Below are 20,722 nucleotides of genomic sequence, written 5' to 3'. Positions count from 1 at the left end.
GCCCCAATGTTCTCATTGGTAAAATGGGGATGGCAAATCCATTCCCAGCCCACTTGATGTCGCAGGGAGGGAGGGGAGATCGGGAGGAGAACTGAGGCGAAATCACTTCATTAGCCATTTGTGGTACTACAACATAGTGTGACATTTTTATAAAACTCTGCCCCAGATGAGGTTGAGTTCTCTTAAAAATGACACTTGTACTTTACAGGAATGAGATGTAAAGGCCACAGGCAAGAAGCAAAGGAATCAAAACAGCACAAGGCTCCCCAAAGCAGGCAGTTCTTAGCACACTGTGCATTGCCTCCCCACCCCTACCCCCTGCTACTGCAGCCCAGTCATCCAGAGAGAACCCAGAAGCCTTAATGGGATGGTGTCCCACAGGGTTAGGAAAGGGTAGTGCAGGCATGGCTCCTAAACAAGAGGCCGTGAACAGAGGAGGGTAGGACCTCCAGACCCCTGGTCCCACTCGTGAAAGGACACTTGAGTGTGTGGCACACTCTGGTCAGCCACCCTGCCATTCAAGCTCTTCCTTCAAAGCACAGATGCCAACCAAGCCCAACTGCAGGAGAATTCAGCCTTTACCCCCACCGCCGACACCCAGAGGGCCCAGTCTTGGCCGCATCTCTTCTTTTCCACCAGCACCTAATGAACACAGCAGGTGGCTGGGTTAAGCAGCACACTCCCCAGGCTCTGCCTTAGTGGGACAATTTCATAGACAGAGGCATGTGAGATGCTGTGATGGCCCAATAGGCCTGGTCCAGGAGGAGGGGTACCAAAGGGATGAGGGCAGCCTGTCAGAGCCTAGCTACTTTCCTACAAGAACCCCCAAGACTCCACTGACCTCTGGGATGTTTTTTGTCCCCCTCCCCACCCCCAGCATTAGCATCTCTAAACCATGGGGTAAGAGGAGCTCCATCCACACTCACCAGAGACTTCCACAGCATCCCTGGGTCTCGCCTTCACCACTTACGTTCTCTGTGTTCACAGATTCTGTCTCACTGGTGGGCATGCTAGCTGTGGGGAGAAGAAAAGGCTTTAGATACTGTACTGTGGTATGACATGCCAGAGGGTGGCCCAGGTGCAGACTCGCCAATCAGAAGCACCAGGCCGAGTAGCCAGGCCCCTCTACTTACTGCATGTGAGCCCTGGCTTCCAGTAGATGCAGAGACCATTCTGATGGCACAGACGATTCCCAAGAAAAGAAGGCCAATAGGCCCAGGACAGGTTTAAACTTCCCCTCTCAGCATTATACTCCAGTACAGAAATGTTTCTACTGTCCCCTTGAGAATCAGGTGTTAGTTTCATAACTCACACACAAGCTTTTACAACGCACTGAACATGAGCTATTATCATGGGCTATTATGTTGCATGAGGCGATCATGCACAACACCCTTTTCAAAAATTAGGAGCTTCACTCAGTCTGAGGGAGTTAATCTGGTGTCTCAGTGACACTGAGGCCAACATACAGAGGGCAGTTCCCAAATGAGCCAGAAGCAGAGCTAAGAGTAGGTAAGCCACTGAGCAGGGCTGGGTTGACTTCAGCCTCAGGTCTGAGAGCTCTGAGCCCTGTGTCCACATCAGGGTCCTTAGAAGGACTAGCAGAAATGTAAAACTTGATGTACTAGTGCTTGGGGGGCACAGAGACTCCCCCAGATCCAACATCTGGCATGTGGCACCTGGAGGGGCAGGGGCAGGCAGCCCTGGATGGAGCCCTGTACAAGATGCTCTCAGATAAGAGATAACTGGGGGTGGGGTGGGGTGGGGAGCTGAAACTGGGGAAGCCACCTAAAATACTTGTACATCTTTTCCTGAGGCAGAATCACAGTGAGGGGCTGTTCAGATCTTACACTACCCACATGAAAACCTTGATCCCGTGGGCGGGCAGTTCCCTGAACAAGGACACCTCAAAACTCTGCAAAAACTGCTTAGCAGTACCTATAGAGTTATGGCAGACATTCTGAGGCCCAGCAGAGACTGGGAGGAGCCAGTCTTTTCTTCCAGCTGTGCGGCTTCCATCCCTTTGGAGGAGAGGTGAAGCCCACCACAAGGATGAAGGCGAGACCTGACTGAGACCCAGAGGTCTGACAGGCACAAAAGGAAATCCCTGACCCCTTTCCTTTGCAAACACTCAAGGAACTGAGTTTGCCATTGTGGGAGGTTTAGCAGCCTCACCAGGTACACTCAGGCATAGGTTTTAGAAGCAAAATCTGGATGATTAGAAGCATGGGCTCTGATTACACTCCCCAGACTCTCCTGTTCCTTCCTCCTTGAATTCAAAGCAACCAACTACAAACCTCCATTCGCTTCTGAACCTACAGAAAAAGCCAACACAGAAACAATCAGGGCATTTCCTCATCTGACTCAGGGACACCCTTCACACACACACACACACACACACACACACACACACACACACACACACACACACACAGAGGCAGGCAGACACACACTTGTGTGCACACACATATACACCTTTTCTTTCTCCTGGTCTGTTCCATGCCCTAACCTGGAAGGCTAGGGTGTAGAAGTAAACGTGGCTGCTTGTGATAAGGGGAAGAATGCCACACTGGAAAGCCTTCCCAAATCCCCCCAGGAGTTCTTTGTGAAGCAGGGTAATTGGTGGTTTCTGAGGTTGAGGTGGCTTAACATGTGCTTCAGGGGAATCCCCAGGCCAGGATCTACCCAACTCTTCTTGTGGATATCCCCACTCTCTTCAGGCTACAGTTTCTTAATGATAAAATGGTGACATGAATCATAATCTAGGGCCATTTTTGTCTGTATTAAGTACCTCACAATTCTCATGTTTGTTAAATAGAAATATTAGTATTTTTCAAAAGCAAACTTCACAACAAATTAAATCCTTGTGGCTTCTACTCTCTGGAGTTTTGGCTCATACTGCCATCAGTGCGCTGTTTTTCATTCTTATAACTTCATTTTCCAAACAGTCTGATGGGAACAGGTGAGTGACAGATGACCTATAGGAGAGGGGACACATTGCTTTACATTTCTGGCTCTGTGCCAATTATTAGTCAGTGACCCATATGAGCTGCTCCCCAGGCTATACAGAGAAAGGCAGGAAACAAAACCACACACTTTGAATGACAGTCAATGCTGGGAATTGTGGGGCCAAGGCCAGACTACACATAAGGTGAGGCTTCTGCTCTGTGAGCCTCTTCCATCCATTGTCAGGTGTGGCAGGAGAGTGTTTGAGAGTGCTGTGGTATGGTATATCAGACCTAAGTTTGACCACATCTGTGGCTCACTTCTCCCAGACTCCATGCGTTTATGGGTACAGGTAGGCAGGACTGAACAGGGTGAGGCACACTTGGTGTTGGTCTTAGCCCCAGATCATGAGCAAGGTGCACTAACATGAACACTGTTAATCGTATCAGAAAAACACTCAAGTTCCCTGAAAGCAGAACACTCCAATTTGGGGTTATTTTGTCATCACTATCTAGAGGTATCTAGTCTGAATGAGTCAGCTTTAGCCAAGGCTCTTTGTACAATTTTTTTTTTTTTTTTTTTTTTTTTTTTTTTGTCTTAAGAAGAGTTACTATCTAATTTAGTTTGTTGTAGGGATAGTAACTGTTCATAATCACAGAGTCTATTCCAGAACAATGTCATCGGGGCTATGGAAGGGAGAGGATGAGGACAGTGTCTGCTTGAACCTTGATCAGGTCCCTCAGTCTGAGCAAGGGACTTGAGCTCCACAGAAGGCTTGGCAGCTGTACTCTGCTCCCCCCCCCCTGGCTCTGTAGTGTAGGACATAGCAAGTAGCCCCTCTCCCAGAGTGTCAAAACATGTGGTTCAGAGGGTGGTCCTAAGCAGGCTACCCTTCACTTTCACGGGGACTTTCAATTTCATGTTCATGACTGGGTAGAGCCTCCTTCACTTAGTCCCTAAAGGATCTCATCTACATTTAAAAACAACCAGGACCGAAGAGTCCAACAGTGTTGGAAGAGGCTCTGGAAGCAACAACAAACTGCATGACCGCACAGATATGATTGCACGGATGACTGCTGGGGAACAACCTTTGTACACTGTAAACGTGCACTGTTCTCACTGCTAATAAAAAGCTGACTGGCTGAGAGCTGGGCAGGAAGAGATGGGCAAGGCAGGCTGATACAGAGAATTCTGGGAGGAAGAAGGGCAGAGGCCGAGAGAGCAAGATGGGCATGCCATACTGAGAAAAGGTAGCAAGCCACATGGCAAAGCTCACGTAAGAAATATGGGTTAATTTAGGTGTAAGAGTTAGTAACAAGCCTGAGCTATCAGCCTAGCATTAATAATTCATAGCCAGCATCTAAATCGGTTATTTGGGACCGAGCCTGGTCGGGACAGGAAGCGTCCATTTACAGATGACCAAGCAGATGACTTGCCACAGGGATACATAGCCCAGATGCTAAAAGCTCACATCCGTCCTACTTGGCACTCACCCGTGCAGCATACCATATCCACAGTTTTGGTACAGATGCTCAGATGGGCTGGTATAGTTGTAGGGTTGGTACACATGAAAAACCTCCACACTTAAACTCTACAGAGCAAAACCTCCCAAACTGAGCAGTCTATTATCCACAGGTGCACTACTGCCGTGTCTACAGTCCACACCCAGCCGATCAGCCCAGCACCTGGAGACAGTAGCAGGCTGTAGTGATGACTACCGACACTTTACACAGTCAAAACAGGAAGACTTAGAAAAAAAATCACTAACTGAACCCACAGGCAAGTTCCTGGGAGCAGCATCGTGGCAGAGTGAGCACCCTTCTCCCTTCAGCAGGAGACAGGGTTTACACCTTGGCCAATGTTAGGGTGCAGGGAGACCTCCCAGAACTCCACGATGTTTGCAGGTGCCACTCACCCACTCCAAGAACATGCTAGGGCCATCTGCATAGGAAGAGGTGCAGGTCTGTTTCCACTCCAGGTCCCCAGAGAGAGCACTAGGAGAAGCCTAAGGTCGGGGGAGAGGAGCTGGAAGGAACCTGGCTGAAGCTGTGGGTGAGGAGATGCCAGGAAAGCAGCCTAGCACATCCTGGACTGAGGCCCTGGTTGCATAGACAGCGTAGGTCAGGCCCCAGCTGGAGCCGCTCTCTGAGTAGGCCGGTCATCACTTTCCTTTAACATCTACAACTGGGCCTGGCTGCCACAAATAATGAGGGACAAACCTTTTCTAGTAGCTCACCACCTAGCATCATTACCAACTTTCACTCTATCAATAACATGTATCTCAAACAAATATGTCAGCTGTACAAATTCAGAGGCAGGCACACACATGTGCACACACACACACAAGAATAAATGAATCTACGAGACAGTCTGCTCAAGCAGGTAGCACTTTGGAAAGCCGTTCACTGCTAATAGATGGATCATTTCTTTCAGTGATGTCAGAGTCCAGAAGAGACATCACGAAAGCCTGAGGCTCAACTAGGGACATGTGTTTGTTGTGTCTGTGCTGAGTGGCAGGACAGTATCTCCTCCCAGGTCCACTTAACTCTGACCTGCTATCCGAAAGAAAACCAACACCCACAAGTGTCCGGTTTCAGTATCAGCAGCTGGGAGTAGGAGTCCCTTTACACTTCCCCAGCTCTCCAAGGAAACCAGGGCCTAAGCAGAGCTGGGAACCCACAGCCTGCCACCCTCTTGGGTAGTCATGAGTCGTGTCGCCTGCCCAGAAGGACTTAAATCTGAGTCCTCTCCAGGCCTAACATTCAGGAAATACACAACATATGAGTGGATCCTGAAGAGCTTAAGCCAGTCCCAAGAGCCCCAGACCCTCCAACCACAGCAGTCCCCAGGGAAGGGTTTTCATATACCGCAGTGAGCTCCCTGCCCTCCTCCTGGAACCCGTCACAACAGCAGCTTCTTGCACAGATGACCTGGCACTCTGAACTGTGTTTTTAAAATTATTTTCTTTTCAATGTCGTGTGTGCATGTGTGTAAGTGTAAGTGTAAGCCTCACATATGTGAGTGGCCAGAAGAGGGCTTTAGAGGCCCTGGAGCTGGGGTTACAGGTGGATGTGAGTCAGTGCTGGGGATCAAACTCCAGACCTCTGAAAGAGCAGTGTGTGCACTTAGCTTATCACTGAGCTGCCTCTCCAACCCCCTTTATCTGTTCTTCTCAGCCTTATCTCACACTGATATCCCCTCTGTACGGCTAAAGCTTCTCAAGGGAGTGGGGGGGCAGGGGTGAGGCCAAACAACTGGTCAGTGGCAGAATTGGGTTCCCTTCCCAAGGGTAAGGGAACTGACCTCAAGTTCTTCTGTCCTCACATCATTTTCATGGCAAGCAAGAGCAGTGCCATGCTGTGACAACCCTGCTGAACTCCAAAGGTCCCAGGTGGCCCCCAAAGGCATTGATTGACACATGTGTGTGCTAATACACGTGGCTGACACAGGATGAGAGACTTCTGTGAGGCAGCCATACTCATCTTGGGAAATGTGGGTCAAGGTCAGATCAGGGTCTCCAGTTCTAAAGCAAGAACTGTGCCTAGAAAACCGCTTTCCTTGTATCGGTGGGAAAGGTGATGCAACCATCCTCGCACGGTTCCTGTCCCACTGTCACCAGCAGTCAGTCTTCGTCCCCATCGACGAGGCCACTCCTCACTCACTCAGGGCATTCCTCACTCACCCAGGCCACTCCTCACTCACTCAGGGCATTCCTCACTCACTCAGGGCATTCCTCACTCACTCAGGGCATTCCTCTCACCCAGGCCATTCCTCACTCACTCAGGCCATTCCTCACTCACTCAGGGCATTCCTCACTCACTCAGGCCATTCCTCACTCACTCAGGGCATTCCTCACTCACTCAGGGCATTCCTCACTCATTCAGGCCATTCCCCACTCACTCAGGGCATTCCTCACTCACTCAGGGCATTCCTCACTCACTCAGGCCATTCCTCACTCACCCAGGGCATTCCTCACTCACTCAGGCCATTCCTCACTCACTCAGGGCATTCCTCACTCACTCAGGCCATTCCTCACTCACCCAGGCCATTCCTCACTCACTCAGGCCATTCCTCACTCACTCACTCAGGGCATTCCTCACTCACTCAGGCCACTCCTCACTCACTCAGGCCATTCCTCACTCACTCAGGGCATTCCTCACTCACTCAGGGCACTCCTCACTCAGGGCATTTCTCACTCACTCAGGGCATTCCTCACTCACTCAGGGCATTCCTCACTCACTCAGGCCATTCCTCACTCACCCAGGCCATTCCTCACTCACTCAGGCCATTCCTCACTCACTCAGGCCATTCCTCACTCACCCAGGCCATTCCTCACTCACTCAGGGCATTCCCCACTCACCCAGGGCATTCCTCACTCACTCAGGGCATTCCTCACTCACTCAGGCCATTCCTCACTCACCCAGGCCATTCCTCACTCACTCAGGCCATTCCTCACTCACTCACTCAGGGCATTCCTCACTCACTCAGGCCATTCCTCACTCACTCAGGCCACTCCTCACTCACTCAGGCCATTCCTCACTCACTCAGGGCATTCCTCACTCACTCAGGGCATTCCTCACTCACTCAGGGCACTCCTCACTCAGGGCATTTCTCACTCACTCAGGGCATTCCTCACTCACTCAGGGCATTCCTCACTCACTCAGGCCATTCCTCACTCACCCAGGCCATTCCTCACTCACTCAGGCCATTCCTCACTCACTCAGGCCATTCCTCACTCACCCAGGCCATTCCTCACTCACTCAGGGCATTCCCCACTCACCCAGGGCATTCCTCACTCACTCAGGGCATTCCTCACTCACTCAGGCCATTCCTCACTCACCCAGGCCATTCCTCACTCACTCAGGCCATTCCTCACTCACTCACTCAGGGCATTCCTCACTCACTCAGGGCATTCCCCACTCACCCAGGGCATTCCTCACTCACTCAGGGCATTCCTCACTCACTCAGGCCATTCCTCACTCACTCAGGGCATTCCTCGCTCACTCAGGCCATTCCTCACTCACTCAGGCCATTCCTCACTCACTCAGGGCACTCATCACTCACTCAGGGCATCCCTCACTCACTCAGGCCATTCCTCACTCACTCAGGCCATTCCTCACTCACTCAGGCCATTCCTCACTCACTCAGGGCATTCCTCACTCACTCAGGGCATTCCGCACTCACTCAGGGCATTCCTCACTCACTCAGGCCATTCCTCACTCACTCAGGCCATTCCTCACTCACCCAGGCCATTCCTCACTCACTCAGGGCATTCCCCACTCACCCAGGGCATTCCTCACTCACTCAGGGCATTCCTCACTCACTCAGGCCATTCCTCACTCACTCAGGCCATTCCTCACTCACCCAGGCCATTCCTCACTCACTCAGGCCATTCCTCACTCACTCACTCAGGGCATTCCTCACTCACTCAGGGCATTCCCCACTCACCCAGGGCATTCCTCACTCACTCAGGGCATTCCTCACTCACTCAGGCCATTCCTCACTCACTCAGGGCACTCATCACTCACTCAGGGCATCCCTCACTCACTCAGGCCATTCCTCACTCACTCAGGGCATTCCTCACTCACTCAGGCCATTCCTCACTCACTCAGGGCATTCCTCACTCACTCAGGGCATTCCGCACTCACTCAGGGCATTCCTCACTCACTCAGGCCATTCCTCACTCACTCAGGGCATTCCTCACTCACTCAGGGCATTCCTCACTCACTCAGGCCATTCCTCACTCACTCAGGCCATTCCTCACTCACTCAGGGCATTCCTCACTCACTCAGGGCATTCCTCACTCACTCAGGCCATTCCTCACTCACTCAGGGCATTCCTCACTCACTCAGGCCATTCCTCACTCACTCAGGCCACTCCTCACTCACTCAGGCCACTCCTCACTCACTCAGGCCACTCCTCACTCACTCAGGCCATTCCTCACTCAGGCCATTCCTCACTCAGGGAAGTCAGTTTCCCAAAAGGACAGGGCTGTTCCTCTCTCTATCTCAGAAAACCGGCAGAGGTTCACAAGCATCCTTGAAATGTCACAGAGCCTAGCTGCTATTGAAGAAGGTTGGCCCAAGGAAGGGCTCACCCCTCTTAACAGTAACAATGCCCCAGAAATGCCAGTAAAGCCCCCTCCTGCTCATCAGCCCACTATAAACACTAAAGCCAAGCAGGTCAGCTCCATCCTTGACCTAACTTGGTGTCCAAGTTTTAGTTTATCCTTCTCATCCTATGTTTTTGGGGCCCAGTGGGCCAAGTACTTTCCATTGGACAATCCCATGATTCCATCCCCACTTCAGGTCTTCTGAGGATGCCAGGACCCTGATACAGCCTCCATTAGACCACCCCACTTCCCTTAACCTCCAAGCTCAGCATTCTTGCAGAAGACAGTGACCACTTCAGCAAAACCACATAATGTTGCCCTCTTCTGTCCTAGCAGCTGGCTGTTTGTCCCTACAGTCTACATCTCAAGAATTCTTCTTCCTGACTGGGGTCCATCTTGGTGTTAGTAGTAGGCTAGCCAGGCTGGTATGTATATACAGGCAAAGCTTATACTACTGTCCAACTATAGCAGTGACCCACAGACAGTTGGGCAAGGACCCAGTTCTTGTCATAAACAGTTATATGGTAATGGCCCTATCTGCTTTGTCAAGTGTTTGGGAAACTGGGTGAGAGGTACCATCAACATTATTGTGGACATAACTTTAAACTGTTTCCCAAAAGATGCATGACCCCTCCCCCCCAGATTTGCAACTACTAGCTTTAGCATGGCCTTGGGTAGATGAACCAGAGTCAAAAAGGCCAAGGGAAAATTTGAAATATGTATGGGGGGGAGGGAGAAACCAGTTAAATAACATTATTAGAATTTCTAACCAGTTTAACTTTAAAAGCATCATTTAAGGAAAAGCATTTTCAAGTGTGTCTTCCAGGCTAAGAATATTCACACTGAATCAAATGAGAAGCCTCAGTTGGTTCAGCCACTTCTTTATAGGTTACAGGCCAAACAAAAAGTGCCATCTTGGTAATGCCACACGTTTTAGGGAAAAACACAGCATGACCAAGCATCAGAGAAATCAAGAATTGACAGTATAGGCATCTTCCAAAAGGACCACACAGCACATGCAACTCACACAATGTGAAAGGAGAAAATGCTAGAACTGTCAGGCAAGGAGCATCCAAAGAGCAAATCCACCTCAGCAAGTTACCGTGATCTTTAGCCCTGCGTCGTCGAAAGCAGCAAAACTTCCTTCTCTTCTTATCCTCTTTTAGCAAGTCAGCCACTGTGACCCCTTCAGGTTGAACACAGGCAATTCCATTACCACACAGCAGAGGGCAGCAAGAGCAATGCAAACAGTCAAGCAGGCAGGTCCCAGTGCACAACAGAGGAGGCCTGAGACAGGCCTCTGAGCTACACTTGCCACTCCACCCTCCTGGGTAGGAGCATCTGAAGGATGGGGATACATGCAACCTGTCCTTAAGAAACTGTTCTAAACAAACAACCAACTAGCCCACTAGACATAGGTTTCCTGTTTGGCCTTGCATTTAAGAAGGTGCCCTCTAGGGAGTCAAGGGCCCTAGCTAGGGACCCCAGTGTGATGCCAACCACGAGTGCTCTCTGGGGCAGATGGGAGTGAAGAAAGTATGCTCCAGTTTTGACAGTCCAGGCCTCCCCCCAGTCCCTCACGCTGGCTGTAGGCACATGGACTGGTTTTGCTTGCTTGTGAGATGTTAGCAATGGTTGGGACTGAATATACTTCCTGGGATGGGGTTGCTGGAGGAAAAGGTGAATGAGGATCATGGTAGGATGAGCAGTGTGCTTGGCTCCAGGAGGCATGGGCACCCATAGCTGTTAGCACTGTCATTGCTACAGCTCTCCTTACGGTCACTGGCTCACAGGAAAACAGAGCCTGCAACTTTTTGCAGGGTTGTCTCTGTGATCATGCCAAGCTAGCTAGCTAACTTTTACATCAGAGTCTGCCTGCTCAGAGATGGGGTGTGCGGAGGCCCTGGGGGCATTGCGGGAACAGGTAAGAGCATGGGAGCATGGGCCTACCCTTCTGTTGGCCCTACACATTTCTACAAAGGGCATCCTCTCTCAACACTGCAAGCCCCTTCTCCTGACCCTAGAAGAACATGATACAACTGTTGGAATAATCCTGTGCCAGAACATGGGCCACCAAGGAATGAAGCTGTGTGAGGGGATTGCTGAGACGAGAGTCCTGTCACCTCTGTCCTTCCACAGCATGGTTTGTTCTTGGAACGCACTCTTATCCCTCTCCCAGGTGGATCAGATAGGAGTGAGTTTACTTCAGATTATCCATGACAACTGGCTAGTGTCATTTTTTTATTGTACACTTTGGTGGCTCTTCCTAACCCTCAGAGTATAAACTGCCCGATGCTCTGAATAAAGTTGGCTATTGCGTGCGCGTTTGGCCTGCTTCAGTTTGAAGCCCTGCCCTCCCAGCTCCACTCTGCTGCCAGCAGCAACAATCATGGAGGAGGAGAGCCACCTCACAGCCATGCAGCCTGGGGAAGGCTGCGACACTTCCATGCACTTTGGTTTCCTCATCCATCAAGCTCCTGCCTCATAGAGCAGTGTGAAGAATAAGAACTTGTGTGCCTGCATCCCCGAGGGGCAGCATCTGATGCAAACAGAGCCCCTGATAAATGCAAGTCACTACTCTGTGACCTTTGAGTAAATAAAAAACAGGATGCTTAAATGTGTGATGAATGCCACACTCCACATACTACATAGTGCTGATTTAGCCATCCCAGAGGACAGAGGGCCAGCGCTGATGACTGCTCCCAGGACTAACCAGCGAACACTTCATCAGACCTCTGACTCCAGGGTGTGAGACCCTCTCATCAGCCTCCCCAGTCCAGATGACTGGGACACTTATTTATCATGGGCTACCCATTGCTGCTGTTTGTTTTGTAGCTTTTAGTAGAATAGTTGTGATTCTGAACTTCTTCCCTGGGATATTTTGTGATAAAACACAATCTTATAAATTAAAAATATAAATGCTATCTTTTTTGTTTTGAGATAGGTCTTGAAGGATAAATGACCTTGAACTTCTTATCCCCCTGCCCCAACCTCTCTGGTGCTGAGATTATGATACACAATGTCCAGTTCATGAGGTGCTGGAGATCAAATCCAAGGTTTGTATGTGTCAGGCAAGCATTTACCAATTGAGCTGCATCCTTCTAATATACTCTCTTAAACAGGCCAGCAAAGAGCCATGACTTTTATTTGCCACCCCTTACTCTCTACTACCTTTGAAGCAAACAGTTCAGGAAAAAATAACGAATCAGGTAGCAGAGGCAAAAGGCAGCCAGATGACCTTGTACCCTGGTTCACGGTGGAAGTGATGAGGCAGTGGGGCAGGGGCCACATTCTAGGACCAACGAGGGAGCACAAGGCAGTCAGGTCCTCTCGTGGGTGGGAGGGGCTACAGGTACCCTCCTTTGTTCTTTGGGTATCAATTATCACTCCTTAGAGGGATTACTGTTCCCCAAGAGTCCCCACAAGGAGGCTGCCCTGTTCCATTTGGTCAGAATTTTAGAATGAGCTCCCTTTAAATTCCTTATTTTTAATGTCTGAAAAAAAAAAAAAAAAAAAAGAAAACTAATCACTGACAATGAGAAGAGATTAAAATAGAATTTTAGGCTTCCAGATTTTAATAGCCCTAGAATAACACTATTGTTCACAAAGAAGCAGCTGCACTTCTCAAACACACACACACACACACACACACACACACACACACTCATACTTACAAACACACAAAACACTCTCTCCCTCTCTCACTCTCTCTCTTACTCTCTCTCTCACTCACTCTCTCTCTCTAACTCTCTCTCTCTCTTTCTCTCTCTCTCTCTCTCTCTCTCTCACACACACACACACAATACACTTGCTTGGCAGGCTTTCTTAAAGAAATCTGAAGCTCAGTAAAAAGTTAAATAAATTCCCTTGAAAATTCCCCAAATTTCGGAGATAATTTTGTCTGTTCAATTAATTATGGTGCAGCAGCTTTCTAATGGCAAGTCCATACTGCTGATACCTTAAATGGTCCAAGGGTACTCACAGGAGAACCCTGCTCCTGTCAGCAGCACCAGATAGCTAGGTTAGAGACCAGCCCTGCATAGCCCTCCAGAGAATTCTCAGGCCAGTGGAGATTCAGCCACTGACACAGGTCAAGACTCAAAGGCTCTTAGCTGGGGCTCCTGTGACTCTCTCCTAGGAGAATATAGGAGCATACAAGAAAGGTACCCTCCCATTTGCTTAAAGATCCAGAGCCTCTGGAGTCGAAGTTAGTTATGTGGCCCTTAGGTGGAATGTAAGGTACAGTCAGAGTCGGGTGTCAGAGATCAGGCTCAGCCTGCTCAGCTGTGACATATGTGGATCTGAGAGCAGATACAACAAGTGCTTCCCCAACTGCTTGATTTCACACCTGCCCCCTGCCAGCAAGCCCGGGAAAGCAGGAATGGACCTCCAGAGCCAGAAAGCAGGGCTATGAGGTCCCACAAGGCACTGGGGTAGAAGGTTTGTTTGTACCCCCTTCAAAGAACTCTACAGTTTCTGAACAAAAGTATAGGTCAAGGATCCTTTAAGAGGTCCTTAGCCTGAGACTGGCTGGAGACCTGGTTCATGGGCCGAGTTCTACCAGAGTCAGACAGCAACAGTAACTACTACAATTCTACCTGCAGGACTTCCCCGCCCCAGTATGACCCACACCCAGTAACAATGAGCCTTCGTCTGTGCTCATCTAGGCTGGGCTCAGCCACCAGGGAAGACTTTCTTTTCATATACGCAACCATTCAACATCTAGGAGGAAACTACCAATTTGCATGCAAGATGCAGCTGAAGATAAACCAGTGGGGATAAAGTGAGGAGCCTGGCTCTGTACTGCCCAGCCCCAGACATTCTAGGAGCAGGGCTGAGGTGTGGAGCACAAGGTGAGGGAAATCGTATACACCCAAGAATAATGCTGACACCACAGTGAGCCCACAGCACCCTCACTACTCCACCTGCTAATTAGATACAGAGGGGCAGTCCCAGGCCTGGCCCATGCAGGTGGCTGGGCCCACTGTTTGGCAGTCAGGGACATATGAGCCTGGCTGAACAGAAAGAAAGCAGCTGGCAGCCATGGCAAAGCTTAAGGTTCAGAGAGACTCCCTTCATCCTCACATGTCTCTCACCATGGTTCTCATTGCTTAGGATTGATTCCTTTAATATAAAGCCCTAATTACTAAGGCTCTGGCAATCTGATAACTCCGGAAGCACCATGGGCCTCACACCACAGGAAAACTCCAGCTGGAGAACAAGGGACCACCTCATACCTCAGAAGCAGCGATCTTTCCAGTGAAACTGTCAGCAGCTCATCACTGCACCCTGGAGGGGCCATGCTTACACCCAGAAGACGCAGCACGGCTTTACACACTCTGTAGTTCATTCCTGGGATAACTCTGAAGGTCTGAATCTCAGAAAGGGCTTTGTTCTTCCCACGACAGTGTTTCTAAATAATGCATTTATGTGCCCTGAACACTGTCACTTTCTGCTTCTTCTCCACGCCATTTCTTCAGTCTGACCACCCTCTGCCCTACCTTGTGTGGCTACAGGATGCTCCTCCCTGAGAGCAGGACAAGGGTACTGTCCCTTCCACTCTGGCATCACTGAGACCTTCTGGGCTGTGGGAGTAGACTGTTGGTCTTCCATTACAGGGATGGCTTCTGCCTACTGCCCTACATAAGCCACTGCCTTCTCCTTTTCTCCATGGCAACCCCTCTGAAAGGCAGAGGCTTCATAGATTTGTCTCTTCTAGTCAGGTTCTTTACCGAACACAGGAGATGCCAATTTCACATAGAACAGTGATCCCTTTAGGACCACCAGAAGACATCAAGTCCAGGAAAATCCATGCTTCACAGCACAGGTCATTTAGAAAAAAATGAAAATAAAATCCTCTACCACAATGGACGGTAGCAACCCAAGAAGCCGGATCATTGTCTGTCTCTAGATGTGGACCAAGACTATGGCAAGCCAATGGCATGCCACATTTAAACCAGAAAAGAAGGCGCTTGCCTCAGCAGAGATGGCACTTTCTTTTGTTTATATATAACGCAGTGTGCTCTGAGCTTAAAGCAGGTGGAGGTGGGCCTCCACAGGCCAGCACTGCAAATGAAGACAAGTCTGGAAAGGCTCTCAGCTGGTTAGTTTTAGTCAACTTGACTTGAGCTACAGCTATCTGGGAAGAGAGAGCCTCAGGCAAGTAAGTGCCTCCATCAGTCTGCCCTATTGGCCAGTCTGTGAGGCTTTTTTTTTTTTTTTTTTTTTTTTTTTTTGATTGGTGATTGCGGTGGAAGGGCCCAGCCTATAACGGGCAGTACCATCCCTGGACAGGTGTCCTGGGGTGTATTAGAAACCAGGTAAGCCAGGAAGAACAAACTAGCCATTAGCACTCTCCCAGGCCCTTTGCTTCAGGTCCTGCCTCTGCCTCTAGGTTCCCTCCCTGACTTCCCTCTGTGACAGGCTACAAAATAGTAAGATGAAATAAACCCTTTTCTTTCCAAGTTGCTTTTTGTCATGGTGTCTTACCACAGTGACAGAAAGACATATAACACACACTTGTAGCTGGGCCTAAATAGTCAGTCCCAGTAAAGCTACAGAAGCCCTGTGGGGGTGTTGGGGTTCAGGTGAGCTACTTGCCAAGGAAAGCTGTACCTACATGCTTCCATTTAAGGACTTAGTACACACATCAGCAATGTTGAAATCAAACACCTGCCTATTCACCAACCCTGATCTCCCATGACAGACACAGATACCCCACTTTGGCCCAGAAGACCTTCATTGTGCCCTGGGAACAGTATTCTCATCCTCAGGCATTGAGGCTCTGCCCCCTCCCCATGCAGTGAACAGGGAGAGGCCAGAAACTAGAGCATGCAGAATCCTCATCAGAACATCAATTTTACAGGCAGTTGCAAAGACCCATGACAACACAACATGACCCCTCCCCCTATGACAGCTCAGGTTAAAGTTTCAGAATAGAGGAAATATCATGGCTGTATTGGTTGAGTCCCTCTACCTTGTGTGGTCTTTGTTCACCCAATGCTAATCCTAGGTCAAAAGCCTTCTCCTGTCACCCAACTGCTTTACCTTAGACACCAACCTTCCAGGCTATGTCAAATGGTCCCATCTGTCCTAGATCTTCATCATAGCTCCTGGGGGTACCACTGTGCCTTGTGTGACCTGAAGGTAATCTGTGAGTGGGTCTAAAAAGGAACCAACTGTGACCCCAAAGGGCTCTGCTTAGCAAGAGCTTACTCAACACATTCTACATGGAAGGACCAGTCTTGGTTTCTCAGGCCTGTCAACAGACATCACTCTCTAAACATGTTCTTGGCCTTTACTATCAACTATTCCAGAGTGGAAACAAAGCAAATGCACTGTTAGATTCCAATTTCTACCCTCTCTAAGGTCCAAATGCTTCCAGGGTGACTAAGAGCACGTCTATGAGAAAAGTATGTGGTAAGAGAGACACTGTGATCGACAGAAGCAATTAATTCCAGTGGTTGACTGATTATCAGGCCTAGCCTCCTGCTGGAAGCACTTAAGGATGCCTAGTGTCACAGTGTGGAGCCCAGGCAGGTGGGCTGCAAAGCAGCCAGCACTGACTCACTCACAGGCCTCTTAACAATGGCCTAGCACAATCAGTTGGTTTCTTCCCTACTCTGATGGCCTAAGCAGTTGGCTTGGTGTGGAGAACACTGAAGGGGACCATTTCACATAGCAGATGTGGAAGGAGCCTGCTCCTCAAATCCTTATGCAGAAGAACTACTCACTGAGATAAAGGAAAGCACATGTCCTCCCCTGTAGCTCAGAGTTGAGATGTGTGTCCCTCTACCCTCTTGTCCACAGAGACATGGGCTTACTGAGTTCCCAAGGTCCACAATGCAAATCTCTGCTCTCCTCATGTAAGGAAGTCCTCTTCATGAGAACCTAGACCTCATCCACACCTCAGGTGAAAACCCAGCATGCACACAGGTATGCCATTCTCTGCAATGGGATGCCTGGGGACGGAGGCACAGGGATAGGGGCATACCGCAGCAGCCTGATTACACAGCAGGTCAGTGTGGTCAAGAACAGGAAGGGCAACACCTACTATTTCGCTTGCCTTCCTCTCCACCCTCCTCTTCATTCTCAGGATCTATGTCTTCTGCTTGGGTGATCCAATCCAAGTAGCCCTTGAGGTCCTCTTCTAGCTGCTGCTTCTCCCGAAGCTTCTGGAAATCCCCACGCGCTTTAGCCTTCTCCCTTTCTTTTGAGAATTCTCTGAGAGATGAAAAGAGAACAGAGCACCTGTCAGAGCATCCATGGACACCTATACCATGAGCCACCTGCCCTGCTGTGCAGTGGTCTTACAGCAGGACACAGTCACAAGAGGACAGCAGTGAAGCCACACACGTGCACAGGACAGAAGACAGGGTCTCCTAAGCAGAACTGTGGGCGTCAGAGTTGCAAAGACCACACTGACACACATGCATGATTTATTAGGAAGTACACTTCCTTTAGGACGGCGATATAAAGAAGCCCAGACCCAAAACATCCTGGGCTGTCACAGTGGGCCTTTTACCCTTTCCACGCACTTTGACACCTGGCCACCCACTTCATAAAGAAGGGTACCAACTGATCCAAACTGAGGTCACAGAGAGCACCCAGAGCAGTGGGCTTAGATCCAATAGACCTATCTTACAGCCCAGGTCTGTACTGGAGAAGCACTCCTGTTTGTCTTAACCTATGCCTCTGACCATGATCTCTCCCAGGCTGCTCCATAGGAGGTGGAGAGGTAGAGAAACCTGCTGCCCATTTACAGAAACATCTGCCCGGGACAGGTTTTAGCAGATGCACAAATATCCCCAAATGTTAACTGTTTTCTCTGCCTCCTATTACTGCAACCCCATAACCCGGTATGTATGCACATACACAAAAATCTGATGCCTTTGCAGGCAAGTCTGAGAGTCGAGTGCACGACTAGCCAGTTTTTACATACAAGGAACCATCTGCACTTCCAACTGTTAATAGGAGCCAAAATATGTGAATTATGGGTGTGGAACACACATTAAAGCCGTTTGGGAGCAGGTGAAATTACGGGCAGAGAGGTTTCTGTACCCAGACCCAGCACTGTGACACAGCTACTGCCCTCTTCCACCCACCCACTAGCCGTTCAAAGTCAGCGCGGCTCCCTGGCATGACCTCACCAGCTCTGGCAAAAGGGCAATGACCTGCTTCCATCAAAGCCATCTCCCTGCTCTCTCCTCAGGGCCCCCCCTCAACCCCAGGCCTTTGGGCACCTAAGCAGCCAGCAAGGCTGGAATCTTTGCTCAGGGGTTTCTCTCTGCTCTCAAGGAAGGCTCCCACTTGCTGCCCGATTCTCTTCACCATTTGGACCCTAGTACCACTGTTTCATCTCCATTTGTCCTCTGAATGGGGGGGCAATGGGGCTGTGGGGATTCCAGGTGCAGAGCACAAATGTGGTGGGATAGGGGTGGAGGGTATGCAGGACATGTGCTCTGCCCTCAGCCTAAGTACTCCTGGGGATAAAGCTGCCAGTCTCAATGCAAAAGGGACTCGCAGGGATGCATCCTGCTGCTCACACAGCAAGATGCTCAGTCAGATGAGGTGTCTAGTCCACCAGAGTGTCCCAGACAGAGCATAAGCAACGCACAGCTCAGCCCACGACATTCCCTAAGTTGTTTCCAGCTCTAAGAATCCATTCCATCCAGAGCCACATCCTTGAGCATAGCCCAGAAGACCCATGTGAAATGTACCCACAGGAAGCTGCACAAGATACTCTGTTCTTAAAAACACAGGTTATTATTATTTATGCAACAGGCCCCCTGACACATTTTGATTCTGATCTTAGCATGCTAAATGAAGATTACTATGTACTAATTCAGTTCTTCTTCTGGATTTATATGTGATCTGAGCTCTTTTAAAAAGTGATAGAGATCACTAATATGCTACCCTGTGCAGCTAAGAATGTCAGAAAGTGAAACTCGACTTTAACATCACGTTTACTGCTTTACACTAGGACTATAAAAATCCCTCTCATGTCTCTTGCCCATCATGGTAGGATACAGTTAAGCAGGCATATGTAAAATGCTTCTGTGAGTGGCATGCCTCAGAATAGACACTTTGCTGATATCTGTACCACTGTCATAGAAAAGGGACCCTTCCCACCCCTACAACCTCCTGTCCCAGAAAGTCTCGCCTCTGGTTCACTGCATCTGGTGTCAACCACAGTGGATGATGAAAAAGAGTAGTCCATTTTACGTAGAATTTTATCATCATCTAAGGTACTCATGACTAAGGGGTTAAAAGATGGTCACTATTGCAAAAGCTTATTGAAATGAAGTTACTGGTAAGATTTTTCCAAGTGACCAGAAAATATGAAAACAATGACTTCTAGGACCCTGCTTGTCTGAGTCAGAATTCTGTGGTATGTGTGTGTGACCAAAGTAAAATGTAACTGTCTGTACAAAAAATACATTGCCCTTTGCACAAAAAGGGGAAATAGGAAAACAGACATATTTCTATACGGTGTATCTGAAAGAACAGAAAGCAAGGTTAGGGACATCTGAAGAGATGGCTCCGTGGGTCAAGTGCTCACATGAGGATCTGCGCTTGGATGCCAGGCATTTAGGGGGAAAGCCAGATGTGGTTACATGCTGTGGCCGCAGTGTTGGAGCAGACAAATGGATCCTTGGGACTCACTAACCAGCCTAGCCAAAATGGCAAGCTCTGCGTCCAGCAAGAGACTCAGAAAAATAAGATGGAGACTTATAGAAGAGGGAAACTGACATTGACCGCTGACCCCTGCATGCACATACATGGCACCTGCCTATGCAATAAAGTATACAACACCCTTACCTTTGTACACATGTGCTTTAAAAAAAAAAAAAAGAAAGAAAACAATGAACAGGAGTAAGTATGATAAAAGTAACAAAGGATGGAATGTTTTCCTTAAGCATATCATTTTGTACAGTTTTGACTTTTGGAACTAAATAGTTTTTACATTATAGATTTTTAAAATTCAGGTATAGAATGAAGCAAAAATGCCCCCACATTTAAAGTAAATCAAAACAAGTCCATCTGATTGTACTATAAATAAAAATCATAGCCATCCTGAAGGAGGAGGACAGAGGTAACAGCTCATGAGCACACAAGCGTCAGTCCTGGGTAGGACTAGAACAAGGGGACGGAGTACAGAAATGCCTTGAGTTCACTTAGGTTTGTGTGTGTGTGTGTGTGTGTGTGTGTCTGTGCGTGCGCGCACACATGCACGTTGCCTATGTGCATGTGTGTGCGCATGTGTGTGTGCATGTATGCGTGCGCATGTGTGCATGTGTGAATGAGACAATTCTGGAACTACTTCAGCAGGATCTGACATGAGCAGTGTTAATGTTGGGAACTCTCACAGTGGAAAACGGTGAGGTGAGATTGGAGAAGACCAGAGAGAACTGTCCAAGAGAGCAGATGTTCTGGTCCGTGGAATTTGCAGAGGCTTGCAGAGCTGAGGGGATGAGGCGAGTGATCTTGTGAGTGCTGAGCTTACAGGAGGTACCCTGTAATCAGAACTGTACAGCTATGAACTCAGCACCTTAAACAGCTTGCTCTAAAACTCCATGTCTGACTGTTAAAAGATACTGACACCTCAGAACAGGTTTCAGTGTGTACATACGTACATGTATAGAAATGTGTGTGTTACAAGGGTCT

At 49.1% G+C, this 20,722-nt stretch overlaps 1 protein-coding gene across 13 annotated transcripts in view; it reads right to left on the bottom strand.

Annotated features, from left to right (window-relative positions):
* The window catches only part of Cacna1d (calcium voltage-gated channel subunit alpha1 D), a 296,027-nt gene that overhangs the window by 87,545 nt on the left and 187,760 nt on the right, over positions 1–20,722 (bottom strand). For 7 of the 13 annotated variants that reach the window (XM_051204741.1, XM_051204739.1, XM_051204743.1 and 4 more), the window contains exons 9-11: positions 17,109–17,278; positions 927–1,014; positions 583–642 (exon numbers count right to left, since the gene is read on the bottom strand). In XM_051204741.1, the coding sequence (XP_051060698.1) occupies positions 583–642; positions 927–1,014; positions 17,109–17,278 (318 nt within the window). The remainder of the gene's footprint in view (positions 1–582; positions 643–926; positions 1,015–17,108; positions 17,279–20,722) is intronic. The other 6 variants (XM_051204746.1, XM_051204750.1, XM_051204752.1 and 3 more) reach the window with 1 other exon arrangement.

This window comes from Phodopus roborovskii, unplaced genomic scaffold (assembly GCF_943737965.1).
Source record: "Phodopus roborovskii unplaced genomic scaffold, PHOROB, whole genome shotgun sequence".
Classification (NCBI taxonomy): Eukaryota; Metazoa; Chordata; class Mammalia; order Rodentia; family Cricetidae; genus Phodopus; species Phodopus roborovskii.
Note: the sequence above shows the minus strand (reverse complement) of the source record. Positions and strands in the feature narration are given on the sequence as shown.